General features: G+C 40.5%; 1 protein-coding gene across 2 annotated transcripts in view; it reads right to left on the bottom strand.

The window, feature by feature from the left end:
- The window catches only part of Dnah3 (dynein axonemal heavy chain 3), a 201,749-nt gene that overhangs the window by 67,618 nt on the left and 107,036 nt on the right, over positions 1-27,095 (bottom strand). For both annotated transcript variants that reach the window (XM_074059600.1, XM_074059601.1), the window contains exon 40: positions 10,375-10,620. In XM_074059600.1, the coding sequence (XP_073915701.1) occupies positions 10,375-10,620 (246 nt within the window). The remainder of the gene's footprint in view (positions 1-10,374; positions 10,621-27,095) is intronic.

The following is a 27,095-nucleotide window of genomic DNA, read 5'->3' as shown; positions in this document are numbered from 1 at the left end:
GCCTTGGTCATAAAAGAGGAAGAGAAACCTCCCCTACCCTCCCTGACCAGTCCTCAAAATAGGACACCCTCTTTACCACCCCCGGTCTTACCGGAGAGTTCCCCCCTTTACCCGTCCCTCTCGGGGGCAGAGGAAGATTGGCCGCCCCCATACGTGACTCCCCCTGGTCAGGCCAGTGCTCCGGAGGAGGAAATTTCCTCATCCTCCTCAACAGGACCGACGGCCGGAGGAGGAATGGGTCAAAGACTCCGCCCCCAAGGGGTACGGGAAAAGGAGGGAGAAGATGGGCCCTCCTCATCAACACATGGGGAGGAAACTGTCCCCACATTTCCAGTCCGGACGGTAGGCCAAGGAGGACCAGGAGGGGGGCAACAGTTTCAGTACTGGCCCTTCTCCTCCAGTGATCTATATAACTGGAGGACGCAGAACCCACCCTTTTCAGAAGACCCTAAGTGTCTCATAGATCTCCTGGAGTCTGTCATGCATACACACCGCCCCACAGGGGACGACTGTCACCAGCTGCTCAATACTCTTTTTACGATGGAGGAGCGGGAGCACATCCTCCACAAAGCTAGAAAGAATGTCTTGGGGGACAACGGGAGACCCACAACCCTCCAACTGGCCATAGACGAGGCCTTCCCCCTACACCGCCCTGATTGGGATTTCGGGACCGCAGAAGGTAGGGAGCGTCTCCAAATCTACCGCCAGACTCTTATGGCAGGTCTCCGAGTGGCCGCTAGGAGGCCCACCAACTTTGCAAAGGTAAAGGCAGTTGTCCAAGGGGAAAATGAAAGCCCGGCCGGTTTCTTAGAGTGCCTCTATGAGGCATACAGTCAGTACACCCCTATTGACCCTGAGGCGGAGATCCACCGGTCTGCTGTGGTATTCTCATTCATTAATCAGGCAGCTCCAGACATTAGGAGAAAACTCAACAAACAGGAAAACTTAGGGGAGATAACCATTAGGGAAATGTTACAGATAGCAGAGAAGGTCTTTACCGCAAGGGAAACTCCAGAAGAAAGGGAGGAAAGGCGGAGAAAGGAAGACAGGGAGGCCCAGGAGAAATTGAGAAAGGAGGACAGGGAGTTCCAGGCTAAGGAGAACCGAAAGCAACAAAGAGAAATGGCCCGTATTTTCCTAGCAGGTGTCCGGGACCAACCCAGGGAAGGGGGCCACACCAGGACCCCGGATAAGGAACACTGTTTTTACTGTAAGGAGACTGGGCATTGGAAGAGAGAATGCCCTAAGTTAAAGGGAAGAAGAGGGTTTGGCAGGAGACTGGGAGGTAACAGGGAAAGGGAACGAGCAGTGGAGCAGGCCAGAGTCCTTCTAGCCGGAGAAGAGGACTGAGGGAGACGGGGCTCGGACCCCCTCCCTGAGTCTTGGGTAACTGTATGTGTGGAGGGGAAGCCGATGGGGTTCATGGTGGATACCAGCACCCAGTATTCGGTCTTAAACAAGGCATGTGGACCTTTGAACAAGGAACAAACAAGTGTCGTTCAGGGGGCCACAGGTACCCAGTTATGCTCATGGACTACCAAAAGAAAGGTAGACTTAGGAAAACACCAGGTCACACACTCCTTCCTGGTCTTCCCTGAGAGCCCCGCTCCCTTGCTCGGACGAGACCTGCTCACCAAAGTAGGGGCCCGTATCTATTTTGAACCAGATGAAATAATTGTGACTGATCGGGAGGGGAGCCCGATACACGTCCTGTCCCTATCATTGGCTGACGAATATTGACTGTTTGAGAGCCGACAGGAGCCAGGAGGGGACATAGCCCAATGGCTAAAAAGGTTTCCCACGGCCTGGGCAGAGACTGTGGGAATTGGCCTCGCCAAACACCTCCCTCCCGTAGTTATACAATTGAAGGCTTCCGCTCTTCCCATTCAGGTAAAACAGTATCCTATGCCCAAAGAGGCTCAAAGAGGCATAGCCCCTCATATCCGCAGGCTAATAAAGGAAGGAGTACTGCGGCCTTGTCGGTCCGCCTGGAATACTCCTCTGCTCCCTGTCCAAAAGCCGGGAAGCGGGGACTATAGGCCTGTGCAAGACCTGCGAAAGGTAAATGAGCGGGCGGAGGACATTCATCCCACTGTACCGAATCCCTATACCTTGCTCAGTCATCTACTGCCCTCACAAGTATGGTATACAACCCTTGATTTGAAAGATACTTTCTTCAGCATTCCATTGTCAGAAATCAGCCAGCCACTATTTGCATTCGAATGGCAAGAGGATGGGGGCCGGACCGGACAGCTCACTTGGACCAGACTGCCACAAGGATTTAAAAATTCTCCCACCCTGTTTAACGAGGCCCTGAGCCAGGACCTGGAGCCCTTTCGCCAGAGTCACCCACGAGTCACTCTACTACAGTACGTTGATGACTTACTGTTAGCGGCAGAAACCAGAGAGGAGTGCAGTGAGGCTACTGAACACCTGCTAACGGAGTTAGGTGAGCTGGGATATCGGGCGAGTGCCAAGAAGACCCACATCTGTGAAAGGTCAGTGACATATCTGGGTTATCAGATCGCAGATGGGGCAAGATGGCTGACTGATGCCATGAAACAGACTATTTTGACTATTCCACCCCCCACATCCACTAGGGGAGTGAGAGAGTTCCTGGGCTCCGCAGGGTTCTGTAGACTCTGGATTCCGGGATTTGCGGAGATAGCCAGACCCCTATATGAGGCCACCAAAGAGGCTCCGGATTGGAGGTGGGGAGAGGAACAACAGCGGGCCTTTGACCAGCTAAAGGCCGCCCTTCTCCAGGCCCCTGCCTTGACCCTACCAGACCCCACAAAATCGTTCACTCTGTTTGTGGATGAAAAAAAGGGGGTAGCCAAAGGAGTCCTGGCCCAACAGTTAGGTCCCTGGAAGAGACCCGTGGCATATCTTTCCAAGAAATTAGATGCAGTAGCATCAGGATGGCCCCCCTGCCTCCGCATCATAGTGGCCGTTGCCATGTTAGTGAGAGAAGCAGACAAATTAACCTTTGGACAGACCCTCCGGGTCACAGCCCCTCACTCAGTGGAGGGAGTCCTTAAACAACACCCTGGGAAATGGATGACGAATGCCAGGCTCACCCACTACCAGGGGCTCTTGCTGGATTCCCCTCGGATCACCTTCACAGATCCTGTAACTCTGAACCCTGCCACCCTGTTGCCCAACCCGGAACTACAGACACCTGTCCATGACTGCAAGGAGTTCCTCTCTGAAGTTACCCAGGTACTGGTTGACCTAAAGGACACCCCACTGTCCGGCTGTAAATTAAACTGGTACACTGATGGAAGCAGTTTTGTCCAAAATGGAGTCCGAAGGGCAGGGGCAGCAGTGGTCGACCAAGAAGGAAACACAGTATGGAGCAGCGCCCTCCCACCCAGAACCTCAGCCCAAAAGGCAGAATTAATTGCCTTGGCGGAGGCCCTGGAAAGGGCAGAAGGAAAATGAGTCAATATCTACACCGATAGCTGCTATGCTTTCGGTACCATCCACGTCCACGGAGCCATCTATCGCGAAAGGGGATTTCGCACAGCAGAAGGGAAAGGCTTAAAAAACCTGGCCAAAGTCCAGCATCTATTAATAGCAGTGGAAAAACCGAAGGCAGTAGCAGTGATGTATGTCCCAGGCCATCAGTCTGCCAAGACTCCGGAAGCTGTCGGTAACAACAGGGCGGATCAAGAAGCTAGGAGAGCAGCAATGGTGAGTCCCTCCATGGTCGCGGCTATAGATGTGCCTGTCCCCGAGCTCCCTTCGCTACCTCCCCGACCAGAGTACTCCTCGGAGGATTTCACTTGGATGAGAGCCCACTCCCTCACTAGAAAAAGGGAGGATGAATGGAGAAGCGACTTGGAAGGCAAGCTAATCCTGCCCGAGAAACTCGGCCGATTCCTGTTAGCTAACTTACATAAGTCCACCCACTTGGGGCGGAGAAAGTTGCTAGACTTGCTGACATCTGCACAACTCCGATTTCCGAACCAGACCACGGCCGTCCGTCAAATTGTGGAGGATTGTGCTAGCTGTACAGCTATGAAACCAGGACGAAGGGAGGGGCACCACACAGGTATTCGGGAACGGGGGAGGGCCCCGGGAAGAAGCTGGGAAGTGGATTTTACCGAAGTAAAACCAGGGAAGTTTGGGTACAAATATTTGCTAGTGTTCATAGATACCTTTTCGGGCTGGGTGGAGGTATTTCCTACAAAGAGGGAGACGAGTCAGGTAGTGGCAAAAGCCTTACTAGAGGAAATCATACCCAGGTACGGGGTGACTGAGGCAATTGGGTCAGATAACGGTACAGCTTTCGTTAGTAAAGTCCTGCAGGGACTAGCCCAGGCTATGGGGGCCAATTGGAAACTACATTGTGAATATAACCCCCAGAGCTCAGGGCAAGTAGAAAGGATGAATAGGACACTAAAGGAGACTTTAGCCAAATTGGCCCTGGAGACTGGCAGTGATTGGGTGACACTCCTTCCCTTGGCCATCTTCCGAGTCCGGAACTCCCCTTATGTCCATGGGCTAACCCCCTTTGAGGTCCTGTATGGGGCTCCACCCCCCATCATTCAAAGGACCTTAAGCCCGGGACTAGGTGATCTGGCCCCAAATTACCTGACTATGCTACAGGCTCTAGCTAAGGTGCAACAACAAATATGGCCCTTAATTCAAGTGTACCATACTACTGAGAGGGTCCCGACTCTGGAACATGGCATAGTCCCGGGTGACATGGTATGGGTTAAAAGGCATCAGTCCAAAACCCTAGAGCCTAGATGGAAAGGACCTTATGTTGTACTGCTTACTACCCCCACCATCCTCATGATGGAATTGCACCATGGGTACACCACTCCCATGTGAGACGGGCACGTCCTCAAGAGGAGCAGGGAAATTGGACTGCACGACAGCATCCCACAAATCCACTCAAGCTCCAGCTGATACGGGATGCTCCGGAAAACGAAAACACCCCAGATGCTCCGCAGCCCTCCTATAATGGGATCATCACCTGGGTCCACTACACCCACATCAGACCTGCAGACCCGGTAGCTGTAAAGGAAGACTTCCTGCCAACAAGAAGGGTGTCCCACCACAAGGACAATTCCTTCAAACTCAAACTTCAACAAACTGGACCTCGGTAACCTTATTCCTTTTTCTAACCCTGTCCACCACTTGCTTGGGGCATACAAATCCACATCAACCTTTTAACCTGACCTGGATGATTGTAGATGTATCCACAGGAGACATTCTTAACCAGACCTCCAAGGTGACCCCTCCCAACACCTGGTTCCCAGAATTATACTTTGACTTAAGGGCCTTATTCACTGGCAGGGGACAATGGGATTTGCGCCAAAGTTACTTCTATGTCTGCCCCGCTCCCCAACCCAACCACAGAAAAAAATGTGGAGGAATCGCAGACTATTATTGTAAGTCATGGGGTTGTGAGAGCTCAGGGGACATATGGTGGCCAGCCCCCAAACAGGGGGACCTTATTCAGTTAAGTAGAGTCTCTCAATCTGGTATTACATACCACCAACCTAGACCTATAAATAAGGGATGCCCAACTCCCCCCAATTGTAATCCCATTATGATAAATTTCACTGATTTAGGAAAAAAGGTGACAAATTGGGAATTGGGTAAATCCTGGGGAGTCAGACTCTACAAAACAAATCATCCAGGAGCCCTTTTTACCTTGCGGCATGTGCGACAACCAGTCTCTACTCTAACAATAGGACCTAATCTCGTGTTAAGGCCTAATCCTGTGTTAAAGCCAGAGTTGTCTGAGGCAAAATTGGTTCCACGCACAACTCCCCGGATGCCCCAGAACACCACTCCCAACAACTCTCAGAGTCCCAAAGTGACACCCCCAGAACCCACACCACCGTTCCCTTCACTGTACCACCTAGCCCCCTGGAGACCTTGCTGTTTGCTACATTTGAGACCTTGAATAGGACAGCCCCTAATCTAACTGAGGCTTGCTGGCTTTGCTACAGCCCTTCGCCCCCTTTCTACGAGGCTATTGGAATCAATTCCTCTTTTGTAGTCAACACCACCACTCCAACGGGTTGGGAGGCCCGACCCGCCGGCCTGACCATGGCTCAGGTCAGTGGCCAAGGGACTTGTGTAGGGCAGGTCCCAAAAGGAAATAAAAAATTGTGAGCTACTATAATTGAGCACTCAAACTGGAATGCCTCCCATTGGATAACCCCGGCCAGAGGTGCCTGGTGGGCATGCTCACTGAACGGGCTGACCCCCCACTTGGCTGGATTGGTCTTCAATGCCTCCCGGGAATTCTGCCTGATGGTGATAGTGGTGCCTAGAATCCTCTACCATCCAGCTGAATATCCCATTCTTTACTGGTCCGACCGCCACCGGGCAAAAAGGGAGCCCATTACCACCCTAACCATCACTACCCTATTTGGAATAGGCCTGGCAGGGACGGGTACCAGCATAGCCTCTCTGGCCACTCAGCACTCCGGCCTCACCTCCCTCAGGGCGGCCATCGATGAGGACCTAGACCGTATTGAAAAATCCATTAGCCACCTTGAAAAATCCCTAACTTCCCTATCCGAGGTAGTCCTCCAGAACCGGAGGGGACTGGACCTACTGTTCCTTAAGAATGGTGGCCTCTGTGCGGCTCTAGGGGAGGAAAGTTGCTTTTACGCCGACCACACTGGGGTTGCTCGCGACTCTATGTCCAAACTTCGGGAAGGCCTAGAGCAACGAAAAAGGGAAAAAGAGGCCAGGGAAGGCTGGTTCGAATCTTGGTTCAACCAGTCCCCTTGGTTAGCTACCCTCCTGTCTGCACTAGCAGGGCCGATAGTAATCCTCCTGTTACTGGTCACCATAGGACCTTGTATTCTAAACCGACTTGTGACTTTCATCAAAAACCGAATTAACACTGTCCAACTTCTGGTCCTCCGCCAACAATACCAGGCTCTTCATCCCCTTGAGAATGATTCCTCAATATAGCCCAAAGAAAAGAGGGGAATGAAAGGATGTGCCCTTTGCCCCAGCAGATCCCCATAGCAGAAACCAGTAAAGCCAGCACAGGATGCCCCGTGCAGGATAAGATAAACAGGATGGGGGCAGGTGGAATGTGAGGAATGTGAGCAGATTGTGAAAGACGACTAGAAGTACGTGCAAGATGTGCCCTGCCTGCTTGCTAAATGTAACCACGTACGCGAATACTGACCCTTGAATCTATAGGCTAAGAAGTAATGTACTCTTAAATGGATAGGCTGGAAATGTATGTGGTGTTACAACTCATTGGCTATGTACTGTGTGGGCTTTTGCTGTAACGGCCGGTAGGGGCCTATATAAGATCTTCCCTAAAGAGGCTCAGGGTCTTGTCTGCCCAATCGGACCTGTGCGTCTGTGTGGGAGCTTGACCCTGGCTTGCCATCTCAATAAACTCTGCTTTGTTGATTGCATTCACGCGTGACTCTCTGTCTCTCGGAGGAATAGGATTCTCGAACCCTAACAGTATGTATATATGGAACTGTCACAATGAAGCCCCTCATACAGTTATTATATACTAATAAAACATTTAAAAATATCTGCTCTGCAAAAGGGACTGTTAAAAAGATTTAAAAACTGAGCCACAATCTAAGAGAAAATGCCTGCAAAACACATCAAGTCCTGATAAAAGACTCATTCCAAAATATACAAAGAACCTTAAAACTCCTTTCACATTCCAAATTGCCCAAGATTTCAAAAGTCAGTCTCTGTGAAAGCACAAGGAAAATTTAGCAAGCAAAAGCTCTAAAATGTTACTGACCTCTGGACTCTGCAATTCTCTACCTAAGAAGTTATTCTAAGGAAATAATCATGGATTAAGCAACTATGTAGTCACCAGAATGTTGTTTATTACAACATTGTTAACGATAGCAAAACCTAGGAGGCAAAAATACACAGCGATCTCATATTTGTAAATAAATCTTTAGGCACATATATGCATAGGAAATTAAAAGTATGGCCATGAAAATGTTAACTGTGATTTTTTTTATATATTCTTTCTTGATCTGTTCAATTTGGTTTCTTAAAAATAGGGATGAATGTCATATGAATGAGGCTGGCTATTATATTAAAACACACACACACACACACAGAGTGGAGAGTGGGTGAGGATGTGGAGAAACTGGAACTCTTGTGCACTATTGGTGGGAATGTATAACAGAGCAACTACAATAGGAGACAGTATGGTGGTTCCTCAAAAAAATTTAACATAGGACTGAGGTGTGGGCTCAAGTGGTAAACTGTTTGCCTATCAAGCACAAGGCCCGGAGTTCAATTCATATTAATCCCTCAAAAAATTAAATATAGACTTAACATGTGATCCCCTCCTTTTCTTCTGTATATGTCCCCTAAAGACAGCAGGGACTCAAACAGATATCTACACACCCATGTTCATAGTAGTTTTATTCACAAAAGACAGGTAGAAGCAACCCAAGTGTTCATCAATGGGTAAATAGATAAATAAAATGTAGAATACCCATGAAATGGAATATTATTTATTCTTTAAAAGAACACATACTACAATAGTACGTGAATGAACACTGAAGACATTACACCAAGTGAAATAAGACAATCACAAAAAGGCAAGTACTATATAGTTCTGCTTACATGAGGTACCTAGTGTAATCTAATTTATGGTGATAGAAAGTAGAATGGTTGTTGCCAAGGAAGGGGGGAAGGGCCATGGGTAGTTATTGTTAAATGGGAATGCAGTTTCAATTTTTCCAAACTTTTTTCCATAATACTGACTCTGGATAATGGTGACAGTTGTATAACAGCATGAATGTACTTAATGCCACTGAATTAAAATGTTGATAAAATGGTAAATTTTATGTAATGTATGTTTTACCACAGTAAAAAAAGAAAGAACAATATCTTCTCCCCAAATGAACAAATAACTACCATCCAACTAATGGATTTGTACAGGGCCTTCATTCAAATCATCTGACCAATGCTGTGTATTGCAATAAGTGGCCTAGGTGTGAATGGGAAGGAGTGTGAGGGCAAGGACAGTGGCAGGTACTTGCTCTTTTTTCTCAGGGGAGGGGGGGGGACTGGGGATTGAACTCAGGGCCTGGTGCAGCACTTTACCTCTTGAGCCACAACCCAAATCCTTTTGCTTTTAGTTTGTTTTTCAGATAGGTTCTTGTTCTTTTCCCTGGACTGAACTCAGACCATGATTCTCCTACCTCTGTCTCCAAAGTAGCTGAGATTACAGGCATGAGCCACCATGCTTGCCCCCTTTGATTGTTTTATTGTCATGAAAAAATTTCAAGCATAAACACTGAAACATTGCACATTTGTATACCTATCTCCTAGATTTTACCATTAGCTTTTTACTTGTTTTATCACATACCATTTTGTCCTTCTTTCTACCCTTTAATCCATTTTATTTTTTTGAAACATTTCAAAATAAAATTTCAAGCATAAAAACTTCAGCACACATATAATTAACTAGGGCTCCACCTTTGCTCGTATGGTTTTTTTCTTTTGGGATAAAATTTGCAATAAAATACACATATCTTAAGCTACCTTCACTAAGTTTTGGCAAATGTATATGTACTCCTGTAATCCAAATCTCACCTACATATACATAACTGTCACCCGTGGATGTTCCCTCGTGGCTCTTCATGTGTTCTTTTTTATAATCAAAAAGTAAAGCCATTTGGAAAGCATATATATGATCTTCCTTAAGTTACAGAAACACAGAAAAAACTTTAAAAAGCCACAAAAGTGAACTTTCTGGATAATGAGATTATTATTGATTTTAATTTCCTTCTATTTTTTTCTCTATATTTTCTAAGTTTTATATAATGTATTACTTGGATGATAGAAAAAACAGCAAAAACTAAACACCTTTCTTTTAGTAAACAGTATCACATACATAAAAGAATATTTGTAGCCATTAAGTAATTGTTTTGAAGATTATGTAGCAAAAGTGGAAACATTTCAATATATTAGGCTATAATGTCAAAATTGAAAGAAATATTAATGTCATAATCACCATGATATAAAACATAAACACACAGAACAGGACTAACAACGGGTAAGAAAAAAAAAAACTAGAGATACTTGTTATTCTGTTTGGTGATGGAATTATGGGTAATTTTTGCAAATAAAACAAAAACCACCCCAAACAAAAATAAAACTATACTATTATCTTTTTATAAGTTAAAAAAATCAATTAAATAGCCCAGAAAACCGATTTCAGGACTACCTATATCTTACACACATGGGTCAGCTCTGAAGAAGTGAACCCACTCAGAAAACTAAGCATTCTTCCTTAGCTTTTATTACATGGTCCCCATATTTTGGTTGGGTTTTGGACATATGATTCCAACTATTACAACAGGACATAATAAACAAGGATGAAATTACCTCTTTCTGGGAAGATGTTGTTTTTGGTGAGTTTGACACTTTTAGGTCTTGGGTGGTTGTCATCCATGCCCATGATAAGGTTGCGGAAAAACACATCAAATTTCTTTCTGCTCTCTGCATTGATGGTGCCAGCCACAGTCCATACCAAGGAAAAGAGGAAGAGTCCTTGCAGCCAGAGAAAGATCTGTTGACTTGACAGACCTTCAAATAAATCACTTTCCTCCTCTTCTATTTTCTCAATTTCATCTAAAAGTGAAAAGGAAGAAGCACAGGCCAAGAAACAATGTGCTATGGATATAAAGGTATGAACTGGACATGGCTGATACTGGCTGAGTGCCCATCACACAACAGATATTTCACCACATACACTGTTTACTTTGGAAAAATATGTAACAAAAATTTAGCATTTTAAAGTGTATGGTTCAGTGTTATTAAGTATAATCATATTGTGCAACTATTGCCATTATTCATATCCATGACTCTTCGTCTTGCAGAACTTTGTACCCACTAAACAATACCTTGACCTCATCTCCTGCCACCCCTCATTTAACCAGCACTGTATTTTCTTTCTCCATAAGTTTGAGTCTAGGTGCATCATAGAAGTGGAATCACACAGTTATTTTGTGACTGGCTTTTTTCCATGTAGCATAATGTCTTCAGGGTTCATCTATGCTGTATCATGTGCCAAATTTCTTTCCTTCTTAAGGCTGAATTATATTCCATCGTGTGATTATACTAAACTATATTGATTCATTCATCTGCTGATGGGCCTTTTAGGTTGCTTCCCTACCCAAATTAACATGGGTATAAAAATATCTGATTAAACACCTGCTTGCAATTATTTTAGGTATTATTACAAGTGAAAATCTGAATCATATGGTAAATCAATGTTTCCTTTTTTTGAGAAGCCACCAAACTATTTTCCATACTATGTTAAATTCCCACCTACAGTATATGAGTTCCAATTTCTCCATATCCCCACTAGCATTTTCTTTGTTTTTGATTTGTAGCCATCCTAGTAGGTGTGAGGTGGTATCACTCTAATTGTGGCTCTGATTTGCATTTCCAGTTATTAGTGGTGTTGATTATATTCATATGTTTACTGGCCATTTGAATATCTTTTTTAGAGAAATGTCTATTCAAGTGCTTTATCCATTTTTGTATTTGCATTTACAAACACCTTCCTTCTGTGTGGGTTTTACTTCCCTTTTTTTTAATTTTTTTTTGTTTTTTCAGTATTGGAGTTTGAACTTAGGGCCTCAGGCTTGCTAGGTAGGCACTCTACCACTTGAGCCATTCCCCAAAACCAATAATGTCTTTTCATGCATAAACATTTTCAATTTTGATGAAGTTCAATTTGCCCATTTTTTCTTATTGCCTGTGTTTTGGTGTCAATACAAGAAATTATTTCCAAATTCAATGTCATGAAACTTATGTTTTCTCCTGAAAGTTTTAAAATTTTTATTTATTTATTTATTTTGCAGTACTGGGCTTGAACTCAGGACCAACATCTTAAGCCACTCCACCAGCCCTTTTTTGTGATGGATTTTTTTCAAGATAAGGTCTCGTGAACTATTTGCCGTGCTGGCTTCAAACTATAATCCTCCTGATCTCTGCCTCCTGAGTAGCTAGGATTACAGATGTGAGCCACCAGTGCCTGACTCTTCTGAAAGTTTTATAGTTTAGCTCTATCTTCAGACACTTTTATCCATATTTATAGGATATTAGGTAAGGATCCACCTTCATTCTCTTGCATGCAAATATATAGTTTTCCCAGCACTATTTGTTGAAAATACTGTCTTTTCCCCCATTGAATGGTCTTAGAACACACACATATATATAGTCAAAATGATCTGGTCATTTCCAAAATTAGTAGAAGGAAAGAAATAACAAACATCAGAGCTGAAATTAATGAAATAAAAATTAAAAGGATAATACAAAGGATCAATGAAACAAAAAGGTAGTTCTTTGAAAGAATAAACAAGATTGACAAACCCTTATCCAAACTAACCAAAAGAAAGAGAAGACACAAATTAACAAAATTAGAGATGAAAAAAGTATTACAGCAGATACCATTGAATTCGAAAGGATTATTAGGCAATATTTTGAAAACACATACTCCAGTGAATTGGAAATCTAGAAGAAATGGATGCATTTCTAGACACATATGACTTACCAAAACTGAACCAAGAAGATACAAATAATCTATAAGGAGCAATGAGAATAAAATAATAATAATAATAGTAATAAACCTGTAATAAAGAAAAGCCCAGGACCAGACAGATTCACTACTAAAGTCTATGAGACTTTTAAAGAATTAACACCAATACTTCTCAAAATATTCCATAACATAGAAAGGGAATAAAGACTCCTAAACTCACAATAAAGCTAATATTACCCTGATACTCAAACCAGATAAAGACAAAAAAAGAAAATTATAGGCCAATTTCCTTCATGAACTAGATGCAAAAGTCCTCAATAAATGCTTGTAAAACAAAATTAACAACACATTAAAAAGATCATACATCATGATCAAGTTGGTTTCATTCCAGGAATGTAAGAATGGTTCAATATACACAAATCAGTAAACATAATGAAGTATACAAGCAGGAGAAAGTATAAGAATCACAAAATCATCTCAATAGATACAGAAAAAGTCTTTGACAAAATCAAATATCCCTTCAAGACAGAAGCTCTGAAAAAACTAGGAATAGAAGGTTCTTACCCCACCATAATAAAAATTATATATGACAGATCTATAGCCAACGTTATTCTAAATGGGGAAAAACTTAATTCATTTCCTGTAAAATTAGGAACAAGAAAATGCTGTCCACTGTCACCACTCTTATTCAATTCAGTGCTTCAATTCTTAGCCAGAACAACAAGATAAGAGACAGAAATAAAAGGGATACAAACAGAAAAGGAAGAAGTTAAAAGATCCTAAGGACTGTACCAGAAAACTCCTAGATCTGGTAAACACTGTTGGCTAAGTAGCAGAATACAAAAACATACAAAATCAGTAGCTTTTCTATACATCAACAATTAACTCACTGAAAAAGAAATCAGGAAAATAATCCCATTCACAATAGCCTCAAAAAGTATCCTAGGCATAAACGTAACCAAAGATGTTCAAAAGCTCTACAATGAAAACTATAAAGGTGGAAAAACCTCTCTAATGAATCAGCAGAATAAATAATGCTAAAATTGCCACATTACCAAAAGTGATATACAGATTCAATATAATCCCCATCAAAATTCCAATGTCATTTCTCACAAAAATAGAAAAAATTCACATGGAAACACAAAAGACCCCTATTGGTCAAAGCAATCCTGAGCAAAAAAGAGCAATGTTGTGGAGGTAACACAATACCTGACTTCAATATATACTACAGACCCATAGTTAAAAACAAACAAACAGCATGCTACTGGCACAAAAACAGACCTATAGATCGTATAATAGAATAGAAGATCCAGAAATAAGCCTAAACAGGTCCTGTCATCTGATTCTTGACAAAGGTGTTAAAAATACACATTGGAAAAAGGCCCTTTAATTGGCTATCCACATGTTGAAGACTGAAACTAGATCCTACCTCTCATAATGTACAAAAATCAACTCAAAATGGATCAAAGACCTTAGTGTGAGACCTGAAACTCTGAATCTATTATGGGAGAACATACAGAAAACACTTCAGTAGGCAAGGACTTTGTGAATAGGACTATATTGTTCAAGACATAAGAGCAGGAATTGACAAATGATGTTGCATCAAATTAAAAAGCTTCTGCACAGCAAAAAGAACAATAATCAGAGTGAAGAGACAGCATACAGAAAGAAAGAAAGTCTTTGCAGCTCTTCATCAGACAGAGGATTAAAATCTAGAATACATAAACACCTCAAAAATTAACAAGAGAGCACTGTAGGTATAGCTCAGTGGTAAAGCATTTGCCTAGCATGTGTGAGGCTCTAGATTTGATCCCTAGCACTGCAAAAAAAAAAAAAAAAAATTAACAAGAGAGCAAATAATTCAATCAATAATGGGCAATGGAACTGAACAGACACTTCAAAGGAAGAAGTAAAAATGGTCAATATATACATGAAAAACATCTTTAGCCATCAGGGAAATGCAAATCAAAGCTACATTGAGATTTTACCTTATCCCAGTCGGAATGGCTATCATCAAGAAAACAAACAACAACAAATGCTGGCAAGAATGTGGAAGGACAAGTAACCCTATTAATTGCTGGTGGGAATGTAAAATTAGTCCATCCACTATGGAACTCAGTATGAAGTTTTCCCCAAAATTAAAAATATGACTTCCATATGATCCAGCCATACTACTTCCGATTATAGAACCAAAAGAATCAAAGTCAGCTTACATGGATACACCTGTGTACTAATGTTTATTGCAGTTTATTCAGTCTAGATGACTCTCAATAGATGAATAGATAAAGAAAATGTGGTCTATATACACAATGGAGCTTTACTTAGTCATGAAGATGAATGAAATTACACTGTTTGCAGGAAAATGGATATAACTATAGTAGGTGAAATTAGCCAGTCCCACAAAGACAAGTATTGAATGCTTTCTTTCATATATGGAATCTAGAGAGAAAAAGGAGGACATGGAAGTAAAAGCAGGGATACTAGTGATGCAGAAGGAGAAAATGGGGAGAGTGGAGGAGGTATGAGAAAGAGTAGTAAGAGGGGGTGAATATTACCAAAGTACCTAATGGGTTTTTTATAATAAATCCTTACTTTGTACAATTCATATATGCTAATTAAGAAAACAAGTTGTAGGGCTGGCAGTGTGGTTCAAGTGGGAGAAGCCTGCCTAGCAAATGCAAGGCCCCGAGTTCAAACCCCATTACTGCCAAAAAGCCTAGTGATTTGTTGTATAAAAGAGGGACTATTGTGGGGAACCGATGGAAGGCAGGACTGGGAAAGGAAAGAGTGGTGGGGGGTGAATATGATCAAAGTATACATGTAAGAAAATAGCAGTAATGAAACCCATCAAAACTGTTAAAATGGGAGGTGTTAAGAAAGTAATAGAAATAGTGGAATTGGCCAAAGTACATTATATGTATATACATAAATATCACAATGAAACCTCTTTGTACAATTAATTTACACTAATAAAATAAATAAAATTTAAAAAATAATTTGGTGAATATAGGGTGAAAATTTTTGACCATATGTGAGAGGATCTACTTCTGTTCTATTCTCTTCCATGTCAGTCTTTATGCCCGTGCAATCTGTTATGATCACCACTGCTTTGTAATAAATTTTGAAGTCAGGAAATGTTAGTCCCTTAGCGCTGGTTTTTTGCAAGATTTTTTGGGGGCCATGCATGGTAGTATGTGTTGTAATGCCAGCACTTGGGAGGCTGGAGGACTACAAATTCAAAGCGAGCCTGAGCTACACAGCAAGTTTGACACCAATCTAAACTACACAGGGCGATCCTGTCTCCAAACAAACAAATAAACAAACAAAAACAATGAAGCAAGCACACAAAGAAGAGATTTCATATGAATTTTGGTTTGAATTTTTCTATTTCTGCAAAAAATATCTGTGGGATATTGACAGTGACACATTGACTCTGTTGATGACTGAGAAGTACTGACATCTTAAAAATGGGATATATTTTCATTTATTTATGTGTTCTTTACATTTTTAGCACTGTTTTGTAGTTTTCATTGTAGAAGTCTTTCACCTTCTTGGTTTTGTTAATTCCTACTTATTTCATTCTATATGACACTATTGTGAATGAAATGGTTTTCTTAATTTTCTTTTCAGAGTATTCATTCTTAGTGTATAGAAATACAACTGATTTTTGTGAATTAATTTTGTATACTGACACTTTCTTGTATTTATTATTATCATTTTTGTGTTGAATCTTTAGGGATTTTTTTCACCTATACAATAATCTGCAAACAAGTAATTCTACTTCTTCATTTTCAATCTGGATGCTCTTTTTCTTTTTTTCCTAATTGCTCTTGCTAGAACTTCTAGTGCTTAGGTATCTTTGCCTTGTTCCTGATCAAAGAGGAAGAATTTTCAGTATCTCATGTTGAGAATGTTTGCTGTGGGATTTTCATATTTGGCTTATTCTTATGTCAAGGTAGTTTTATTCATTTCTTTTAGCAGCTCCATCTTCCCTAGGGGGTCATACTGAGGTATAAACTTAAAGTATTCTTAGCTTTCTTCTGAGATTATATTCTTTCTTGGTGATCTGTGTTGATTTTATACATTCTTCTGTCTATAAGGTTATTTTTTTAATGCCCTAGTCCTTAAATGTCTAGCTCCTAAAAGTGGAAAAGGAGAAAAATGAAGGCAGAAGAAGGGTAGTAACCCTTTAAATATTTCCTGGAACTCACTTTATTCCAAGGTATGGGGTTTGCAATCATGGGGGTAGAGTGCAATAATGGCTGCTTGCTTGTGTCTGCACCTCTAGAACAGAAGCAGCACCCAGCAGTTGGAACATAGGTTCCTGATACTTGGAGGATAAGGTCCTTATTGTTCACCCTGACTCAACCTATGTGCAAGCTACTCCTAGAACAAATGTATAGGCCCTGCCATAGCATTGGAGGGGTTGTAGAAGGATAGCTACTACCATGCTACAGATGAAATTGGCCAAAATGAATTATTATTCAAGCCTTCCCCAGAAAGGTGCAAACCTTGGAATAGATTTCAGACTTCCAAAATAGTTACATCAGACAGGTTTTGACATTTCAGTTGTTGTCCAGATGGAAAACTGTCCTGGTGCTTCCTACTCCACCATCTTTATAGAATATTCTCTGTCCATTTTCACCTTTATTTAACTTACATGATAAACTTATAAAAGAGGAATGGTTATTTGTATTTTGTAGATGAATCAATGAATCATTTTATAGATGATTCCCCATTATAGATGAATCTGTTTTACAGATGAATCAGGCCATGGATTATGCAGCTTAGACATAATGAAGCTAAGATCTAGGTCTCAACCTGCCTCACTCTAAAACCCAAGCTCTTCACCACATTTCCAGTGTGCTCTAAACTCTAACACACACAAAAATCTCCTGGAAATTTGAAAAATTGCAGATTCAGATTTAGTTGGTCCAGGATTCTCCTTTTCTAATGAGCTTCCTGGTGGTGCAATATTTCTTATTATTGCTACTTTGGGTAACTAAGTGGTAAAGAAGACTTCCCTCTTTTAGGTAAAAAAAAAGAAAGAAAAAGCTTTTCTTTTCCTTTCTTCCTTCCCTCCCTCCCTTCTTTCTCTCTCCTTTCTTCCTTTCTAGTACTGGGATTTGAACTCAGGGCCCTGTGCTTTCTAGGCAAGTGCTCTACCATTTGAGCTCCAGCCCAAATCCAAAGTCTAAAAGGAAGTCCCCTTCCCTTTATCATTCCTCTTTCTTATTCTCCCACCAAAGGCTTTTTCCTTATACCCAGACTGCCCAGGAGTCTTGCATTTTTATTACCTGGGTCTTTCAGTCTTAGTCCCTTACTGCCTTCTCTCCTTCTCTTCTCCACTGCAGCACATACAAGTATCTGAAGTTCCTCTTCAGTAACAGTGAACACCTCTAGTGCCCATGTCTTTGTTTCTAAAACCTAGTCTTCAATATAAACAGGGTTGCTTAGAGAAGTGGTTGATTACAGGGTGAACCAGGGAGAGCACAAGCAAACTGTAGTGTCAGAAAATAAAGTCATGTTTGAGAAAGAATAGAGACATACTGAAAGAACACAGTAGGCAACCTGAAGGAGCTTCCAATGGTCAAAGCCATTTAAATAACAAAACAAATAATTATAACACTGTGTTATAACCTATAGAATAAAATAAATATAAGTACATACTCTGATCAATAAATAATTTAATAAGGAAGAAGAGTATCTCTTTCTTCTAGAAGAATTCTGATTAGAAATGTAGAAGGAATAGAAATTGAAATAGAAAATTAACATTAAGTAAACACCATAATAATTGCAATAGGCAAGATGCACCAATAAATACTCAAATGAATGGGTATAAGTTTGAGGATACTTGCATAGTTTCCAAATATCTTCTCTAAGCTATTTACAATATGTAAAGAAAAACAACAGTAACATGATGGGATGCTAGAGAAATGAGATTCTAACCAAAGTTAACTTCAGTTACAGCCTTCACTAGTAAAAAGATATATGTATAACCACTTCTTTCTCAATCTAATCATGAGAAAACGTTAGGCAAACAAATTAACAAGCATTCTACAAAATAACTGGCCATTACTTATCAAGTGGCAAGGTTACCAAAGGCAAGGAATGACTGACTGGAGGAGACTAGGGATACAAGAATTAAATGCAATGTGGCATTTCAAATTGGATCCTGAAACACAAAAAGGACATTTGTGGAACAACTGGTGATGTTTAAATAAAGTATACAGTTTAGTTAGTAGTATAGTAGCAATTTTCCTTGTTCTGGTAATTATACCTTGTCCATAAAAGATATTAGCATTCAAGAAAGCTAGGTGAAAGCTCTATATTCTCTGTATTTTTTCTGCAAGTTTTCTGTAAGTCTAAAATTATTTCAAAATAAAAGGCATTTAGTGTTAGTCATCTTAAGACCTTGTTCTTGCATTTTAGCATTGATAGATAGAAACTTAGAGCTTTGGAGTCAGCTACATGTGCATTCAAGCTCAGCCTCCAGTTTTTTTTTTCATTTTTCTTTTATTATTCATATGTGCATACAAGGCTTGGTTCATTTCTCCCCCCTGCCCCCACCCCCTTCCTTACCACCCACTCTGCCCCCTCCCTCTCCCCCCCCTCAATACCCAGCAGAAACTATTTTGCCCTTATTTCTAATTTTGTTGTAGAGAGAGTATAAACAATAATAGGAAGGAACAAGGGTTTTTGCTGGTTGAGATAAGGATAGCTATACAGGGCATTGACTCACATTGATTTCCTGTGCGTGGGTGTTACCTTCTAGGTTAATTCTTTTTGATCTAACCTTTTCTCTAGTACATGTTCCCCTTTTCCTATTGGCCTCAATTGCTTTAAGGTATCTGCTTTAGTTTCTCTGTGTTAAGGGCAACAAAAGCTAGCTAGTTTTTTAGGTGTCTTACCTATCCTCACCCCTTCCTTGTGTGCTCTCGCTTTTATCATGTGCTCATAGTCCAATCCCCTTGTTGTGTTTGCCCTTGATCTAATGTCCACATATGAGGGAGAACATATGATTTTTGGTCTTTTGGGCCAGGCTAACCTTACTCAGAATGATGTTCTCCAATTCCATCCATTTACCAGCGAATGATAACATTTCGTTCTTCTTCATGGCTGCATAAAATTCCATTGTGTATAGATACCACATTTTCTTAATCCATTCGTCAGTGCTGGGGCATCTTGGCTGTTTCCATAACTTGGCTATTGTGCATAGTGCCGCAATAAACATGGATGTGCAGGTGCCTCTGGAGTAACAGTCTTTTGGGTATATCCCCAAGAGTGGTATTGCTGGATCAAATGGTAGATCGATGTCCATCTTTTTAAGTAGCCTCCACATTTTTTTCCAGAGTGGTTGTACTAGTCTACATTCCCACCAACAGTGAAAGAGGGTTCCTTTTTCCTCGCATCCTCGCCAACACCTGTTGTTGGTGGTGTTACTGATGATGGCTATTCTAACAGGGGTGAGGTGGAATCTTAGCGTGGTTTTAATTTGCATTTCCTTTATTGCTAGAGATGGTGAGCATTTTTTTCATGTGTTTTCTGGCCATTTGAATTTCTTCTTTTGAGAAAGTTCTGTTTAGTTCACGTGCCCATTTCCTTATTGGTTCATTAGTTTTGGGAGAATTTAGTTTTTTAAGTTCCCTATATATTCTGGTTATCAGTCCTTGGTCTGATGTATAGTTGGCAAATATTTTCTCCCACTCTGTGGGTGTTCTCTTCAGTTTAGAGACCATTTCTTTTGATGTACAAAAGCTTTTTAGTTTTATGAGGTCCCATTTATCTATGCTATCTCTTAGTTGCTGTGCTGCTGGGGTTTCGTTGAGAAAGTTCTTACCTATACCTACTAACTCCAGAGTATTTCCTACTCTTTCTTGTATCAACTTAAGAGTTTGGGGTCTGATATTAAGATCCTTGATCCATTTTGAGTTAATCTTGGTATAGAGTGATACACATGGATCTAGTTTCAGTTTTTTGCAGACTGCTAACGAGTTTTCCCAGCAGTTTTTGTTGAAGAGGCTGCTATTTCTCCATCGTATATTTTTAGCTCCTTTGTCAAAGATAAGTTGCTTATAGTTGTGTGGCTTCATATCTGGATCCTCTATTCTGTTCCACTGGTCTTCATGTCTGTTTTTGTGCCACTACCATGCTGTTTTTATTGTTATTGCTTTGTAATATAGTTTGAAGTCAGGTATTGTGATACCTCCTGCATTGTTCTTTTGACTGAGTATTGCCTTGGCTATTCGTGGCCTCTTGTGTTTCCATATAAATTTCACAGTAGATTTTTCAATCTCTTTAATGAATGTCATTGGAATTTTGATGGGAATTGCATTAAACATGTAGATTACTTTAGGGAGTATCGACATTTTTACTGTTGATTCTACCAATCTATGAGCATGGGAGATCTCTCCACTTTCTATAGTCTTCCTCAATCTCTTTCTTCAGAAGTGTATAGTTTTCCTTGTAGAGGTCTTTCACATCTTTTGTTAGGTTTACACCTAGGTATTTGATTTTGTTTGAGGCTATTGTAAATGGAATTGTTTTCATACATTCTTTTTCCATTTGCTCATTGTTAGTGTATAGAAATGCTAATGATTTTTCTATGTTGATTTTATATCCTGCTACCTTGCTATAGCTATTGATGATGTCTAGAAGCTTCTGAGTAGAGTTTTTTGGGTCTTTAAGGTATAGGATCATGTCTTCTGCAAATAGGGATATTTTGACAGTTTCTTTACCTATTTGTATTCCTTTTATTCCTTCTTCTTGCCTAATTGCTCTGGCTAGGAATTCCAGTACTATGTTGAATAGGAGTGGAGATAGTGGGCATCCTTGTCTGGTTCCTGATTTTAGAGGGAATGGTTTTAATTTTTCTCCGTTAAGTATAATGCTGGCTGTAGGTTTGTCATATATAGCTTTTATAATGTTGAGGAACTTTCCTTCTATTCCTAGTTTTCTTAGAGCTTTTATCATGAAATGATGTTGGATCTTATCAAAGGCTTTTTCTGCATCTGTTGAGATGATCAAGTGGTTTTTGTCTTTGCTTCTGTTAATGTGGTTTATTACGTTTATTGATTTTCGTATGTTGAACCACCCCTGCATCCCTGGGATGAAGCCTACTTGGTTGTGGTGAATAATCTTTTTGATGTGTTGCTGAATTCGGTTTGCCATTATTTTTTTGAGGATTTTTGCATCAATGTTCATTAAGGAGATTGGCCTATAGTTCTCCTTTTTGGAGGTGTCTTTGCCTGGTTTTGGGATGAGTGTAATACTGGCTTCATAAAATGTGTTTGGCAGTTTTCCTTCCCTTTCTATTTCGTGGAACAGTTTAAGGAGGGTTGGTATCAGTTGTTCTTTAAAGGTCTGATAGAATTCAGCAGAGAATCCATCAGGTCCTGGACTTTTCTTTTTGGGGAGACTCTTGATTGCTGCTTCAATTTCATTTTGTGTTATAGGTCTATTCAGGTGATTAATTTCCTCTTGGTTCAGTTTTGGATGATCATATGTATCTAGAAATCTGTCCATTTCTTTTAGATTTTCAAATTTCTTTGAATATAGGTTCTCAAAGTAGTCTCTGATGATTTCCTGGACTTCCATGGTGTTTGTTGTTATCTCCCCTTTTGCATTCCTAATTCTACTAATTTGGGTTTTTTCTCTCCTCATTTTAGTCAGGTTTGCCAGGGGTCTATCGATCTTGTTTATTTTTTCAAAGAACCAACTTTTTGTTTCGTTAATTCTTTGTATGGTTTTTTTGGTTTCTATTTCGTTGATTTCAGCTCTTATTTTTATTATTTCTCTCCTTCTATTTGTTTTGGGATTTGCTTGTTCTTGTTTTTCTAGGAGTTTGAGATGTATCATTAGGTCATTGATTTGGGATCTTTCAATCTTTTTAATATATGCACTCATGGCTATAAACTTTCCTCTCAAGGCTGCCTTAGCTGTGTCCCATAGGTTCCGGTAGGTTGTGTTTTCATTTTCATTGACTTGCAGGAACTGTTTAATTTCCTGTTTTATTGCATCGATGATCCATTCTTCATTAAGTAATGAGTTATTTAGTTTCCAGCTGTTTGCATATTTTTTGTCTTTACTTTTGTTGTTGAGTTCTACTTTTACTGCATTGTGGTCAGATAGTATGCATGGTATTATTTCTATTTTCTTATATTTGCTGAGGCTTGCTTTGTGCCCTAGGATATGATCTATTTTGGAGAAGGTTCCATGGGCTGCTGAGAAGAATGTATATTGTGTAGAGGTTGGATGAAATGTTCTGTAGACATCTACTAGGTCCACTTGATCTATTGCATATTTTAGATCTTGGATTTCTTTATTGAGTTTTTGTTTGGATGACCTATCTATTGATGATAATGGGTTGTTAAAGTCTCCCACAACCACTGTGTTGGTGTTTATATATGCTTTTAGGTCTTTCAGGGTATGTTTGATGAAATTGGGTGCGTTGACATTGGGTGCGTACAGATTGATGATTATTATTTCCTTTTGGTCTATTTCCCCTTTTATTAGTATGGAATGTCCTTCTTTATCTCGTTTGATCAATGTAGGTTTGAAGTCTACTTTGTCAGAGATAAGTATTGCTACTCCTGCCTGTTTTTGGGGGCCATTGGCTTGGTAAATCTTCTTCCAGCCTTTCATCCTAAGCATATGCTTATTTCTGTTGGTGAGATGAGTCTCCTGTAAGCAACAAATTGCTGGATCTTCTTTTTTAATCCATTTTGTCAAACGGTGTCTTTTGATGGGTGAATTAAGTCCATTAACATTAAGCGTTAGTACTGATAGGTATGTGGTGATTCCTGCCATTTAGTTGTCTTAGTTGTTTGAAGGTTTGATTGTGTGTACCTAACTTGGTGTTACTCCCTACTGTCTTGCTTTTCCTTATCCTGTGGTTTGGTGCTGCCTGCCTTTTCATGGGTAAGTTGGGTGTCACTTTTTGTGTGCAGGATCCCTTGCAGAATCTTTTGTAATGGTGGCTTTGTGGTCACATATTGTTTTAGTTTCTGCTTATCATGGAAGACTTTTATTGCTCCATCTATTTTGAATGATAGCTTTGCTGGGTAGAGTATCCCGGGTTGAAGTTATTTTCATTCAGTGCCCGGAAGATCTCACCCCATGCTCTTCTTGCTTTTAATGTTTCTGTTGAGAAGTCTGCTGTGATTTTGATGGGTTTACCTTTGTATGTTACTTGTTTTTTCTCTCTTACAGCCTTCAATATTCTTTCCTTAGTTTTTGAACTTGTTGTTTTAATGATGATATGTCGTGGAGTAGTTCTATTTTGATCTGGTCTGTTTGGTGTCCTGGAGGCCTCTTGCATTTGTATGGGAATATCTTTCTCTAGATTTGGGAAATTTTCTGTTATTATTTTGTTGAATATGTTACGCATTCCCTTCGCTTGCACCTCTTCTCCTTCTTCGATGCCCGTGATTCTCAAGTTTGGTCTTTTGATGGAGTCAGTGAGTTCTTGCGTTTTCTTTTCACAGGTCTTGAGTTGTTTAATTAATAGTTCTTCAGTTTTTTCTTTAATTAGCATTTCATCTTCAAGTTCTGAGATTCTGTCTTCTGTTTGTTCTATTCTGCTGGATTGGCCTTCCATTTTGTTTTGCAGTTCTGTTTCGTTCTTTTTTCTGAGGTTTTCCATATCCTGGCAGTTTTCTTCTTTAATGTTGTCTATTTTTGTCCTGAGTTCATTTATCCATTTATTCATTGTGTTCTCTCTTTCACTTTGGTGTTTATACAGTGCTTCTATGGTTTCCTTTATTTCTTCTTTTGCTTTTTCAAATTCTCTATTTTTATTGTCTTGGAATTTCTTGAGTGTCTCCTGTACATTTTGGTTGACCCTATCCAGTATCATCTCTATAAAATTCTCATTGAGTACTTGTAGTATGTCTTCTTTTAAATTATTCTTGTGGGCTTCATTGGGTCCTTTGGCATAGTTTATCTTCATTTTGTTGGAGTCTGGATCTGAGTTTTTGTTCTCTTCATTCCCCTCTGGTTCCTGTACTAATTTTTTGCTGTGGGGAAACTGGTTTCCCTGTTTTTTCTGTCTTCCCGTCATTGTCGTTGGTGTTGTTACTGTCCCTGTACTGTGTGCAATTAAGTATTTTCTAGCTTGTAATAAGAACAGTGGTAATATTTAGAATAGAAGGGTGAGCTGAGATGGAAAGCAAGAAGTTAAAGAAAAGGGGAAAACAAATATACAGACAAGAGGGAGAAAGCAGAGCAAGGTATCAGACAAGAGAGTTTCAAAGGTATAAACAGGGAGTGTTAGTGTACTAATCGACAGTAAGCTGAACAGACATTAGAGAAAGAGAGAGGATTGAAAATCAAAGATTAAAAAAAATAAAAAAGAAGTAAATGAAAGAACTATCTATATATAAAATTAAATTAAAATAAAATGGAAAATAGAAAATTAAAAAGAAAAAATAAACAAAAACCTTCCAAGTTTATATGCAATGCAGTTTCAGTCTTAATAATTTGGGTGTCCGTCTCAATCTCCAGTCCTGGAGTTGGTGCCTCAGATGTTGTTCTGTAGTTGTCTCATCAAAGGGGATGCATAAAGTAGAACAAAACTACACTCACACACACACACACTCACACACACACACACACACACACACACACACACACAAAAGCCCCACCAAGTGTCCCAAGTTCAAATGCAATACAGTTTCAGTAAGTTTTTCGGCTTGCAGGTGTAATTCGGTTGTTCTCTCATCAAAGGTAGGGAGAAAAAGAAAAAAAAGCGTCTGGAGGCAGTTCTGAGAGTGGTATCTGCAACTGTGGCTTGCCTGCCTGCTGTTCTCAGCCTGTAGCTGGCGGCATTACTTATGCAGATCTCTGGGGTGAGCTAGCACTCACCTGGTCCCACAGGCTTTGTTTGCTCAGAGTTCTCCTGTGCGGGAGCCTCTGCTACAGGCTTTCCCCTTTCCAAGCACTGGGAAATGTGACACTGCTGCCGCGTTGTCAGGCCTGTGTGTTTATTTACAGTTCTTGTGGGAGGTGGGTCTTCCCCCGTCTCCTCTGAAGTTTTCCTCCCACTGCCACTTTCAGCTTTCTTGCTCCTGCTTACTGGGCAGTGCTGCTGCTCCTGCCGGCCGTGGTGTTTATTTACAGTTCACGTGGGAAGTGGGTCTTCCCTTCTCTCCTGTGGAGTTTTCCTCCCTCCTCCATTCTCACAAGCTTCCCCGCTCCTGGTTGGTGGGTGCGCGCCCTGCTCCCGCCAGAGGCTCTCCGGCCTACCCGGCTTGTTTATTTACAGTCCCGGGAAGGGGTCCCTTCCCCCAATCTTCAGCGCTTAGGGCGCCCCACCCTCTTTCCAGCGTGTCTTAACTGTTCTTATTGCTTATTACTCAGTTTCTCTTTTTTTCCCGGGTGGAGGTCAGTCTGTCCAGGGGGCTATGCTGCTCTGGCCCAGGCTTGTCTGTTGGGGTACCGTGGTACCACGAAGCTCACCTGGTCCACGTCTTCCCAAGCTGTATGGGCACCAGGGGCCCTCCTCCTTTCTCAGTTTAATGTGGAGATTCTCTGCACCGGCTGGAGATGTGGAGGGGTCAAAGTTATGCCTTTTCTCAGTGATTATGCCTACAAAGTGTGTCTCCAGCGTCTCTCCAATATTTCACTATAGGAGGGTCACTTTCTGCTTCCTACCTTTAGCCGCCATCTTGGAATCTCCTCCAGTTTTATTAGTTGTGTGCGTTTGATTATTTTTGAGGGATTTCACTGTTTTAGATTTGAGAAGGCAAAAGATGAGATCACTCAGGACAGTGGTCTATTTCTCATCCTGGTGTCTTCTTTCTTCAGAGACACTCTATAAGAATAGTTGATGGAGCTTGGGAAAATATGCAATATTTACAAATAAAAATACAAATATATGGCATGGCACATAATTGGTATATTTCTAAGAAAGTCTAAATTTTTAATTTTTTAAAAAATCAAATATCATTTAGAAATTCTCTACTTAATTGTTAGCTATGTGCAAGGTTTTTTTTGTTTATATGTACAATGTTTTTGGAAGAAAATGAGCTGAGAAAATATGTTCAAGTATCAGAAGCTGTAAAGAAGAGTAGTCTTGAGTTTGAGTTAAGTGCCATCTGGAAACAGAAACAGCATCTAATAAAGGTTCTCTTTTGCCATTTGCAATAGAATTCAGTGAAATCTGATTTGTGTGGAACAGTTATGGAGATATATGATTGTACCTTGGGAAGTACATAAATCACAAAAGCATTGTTTTAAATGTCCTGAAGAAATTCCCTAGATTTGGAGACCAGTGTGATTGTTCTCTTGCAGTATATTTATGTGCTTTGTACACTCATATTTTTATGTTGGTTTTCTTAATATTTGAAAACTTCTTATATTTTTTCAGAATATTTTTCTTTTTTATTAGCATATTATTGTTGTACTGGGGATACATTTACAAAAGTAATTACAATATATCTTAGTTATTCACCCCCTCCATCCTTCTCCTTTATCCCCCCTCCCTTCTTAGAACAGTTTCAATAGGTGTCATTGTTCCATTTTTATACACGAATACATAGTATTTCCACCATTTTTATTT

The sequence above is a fragment of the Castor canadensis genome, chromosome 17 (genome assembly GCF_047511655.1).
Source record: "Castor canadensis chromosome 17, mCasCan1.hap1v2, whole genome shotgun sequence".
Taxonomy (NCBI): domain Eukaryota; kingdom Metazoa; phylum Chordata; class Mammalia; order Rodentia; family Castoridae; genus Castor; species Castor canadensis.
This window is presented reverse-complemented; position numbering and strand designations above follow the sequence as displayed.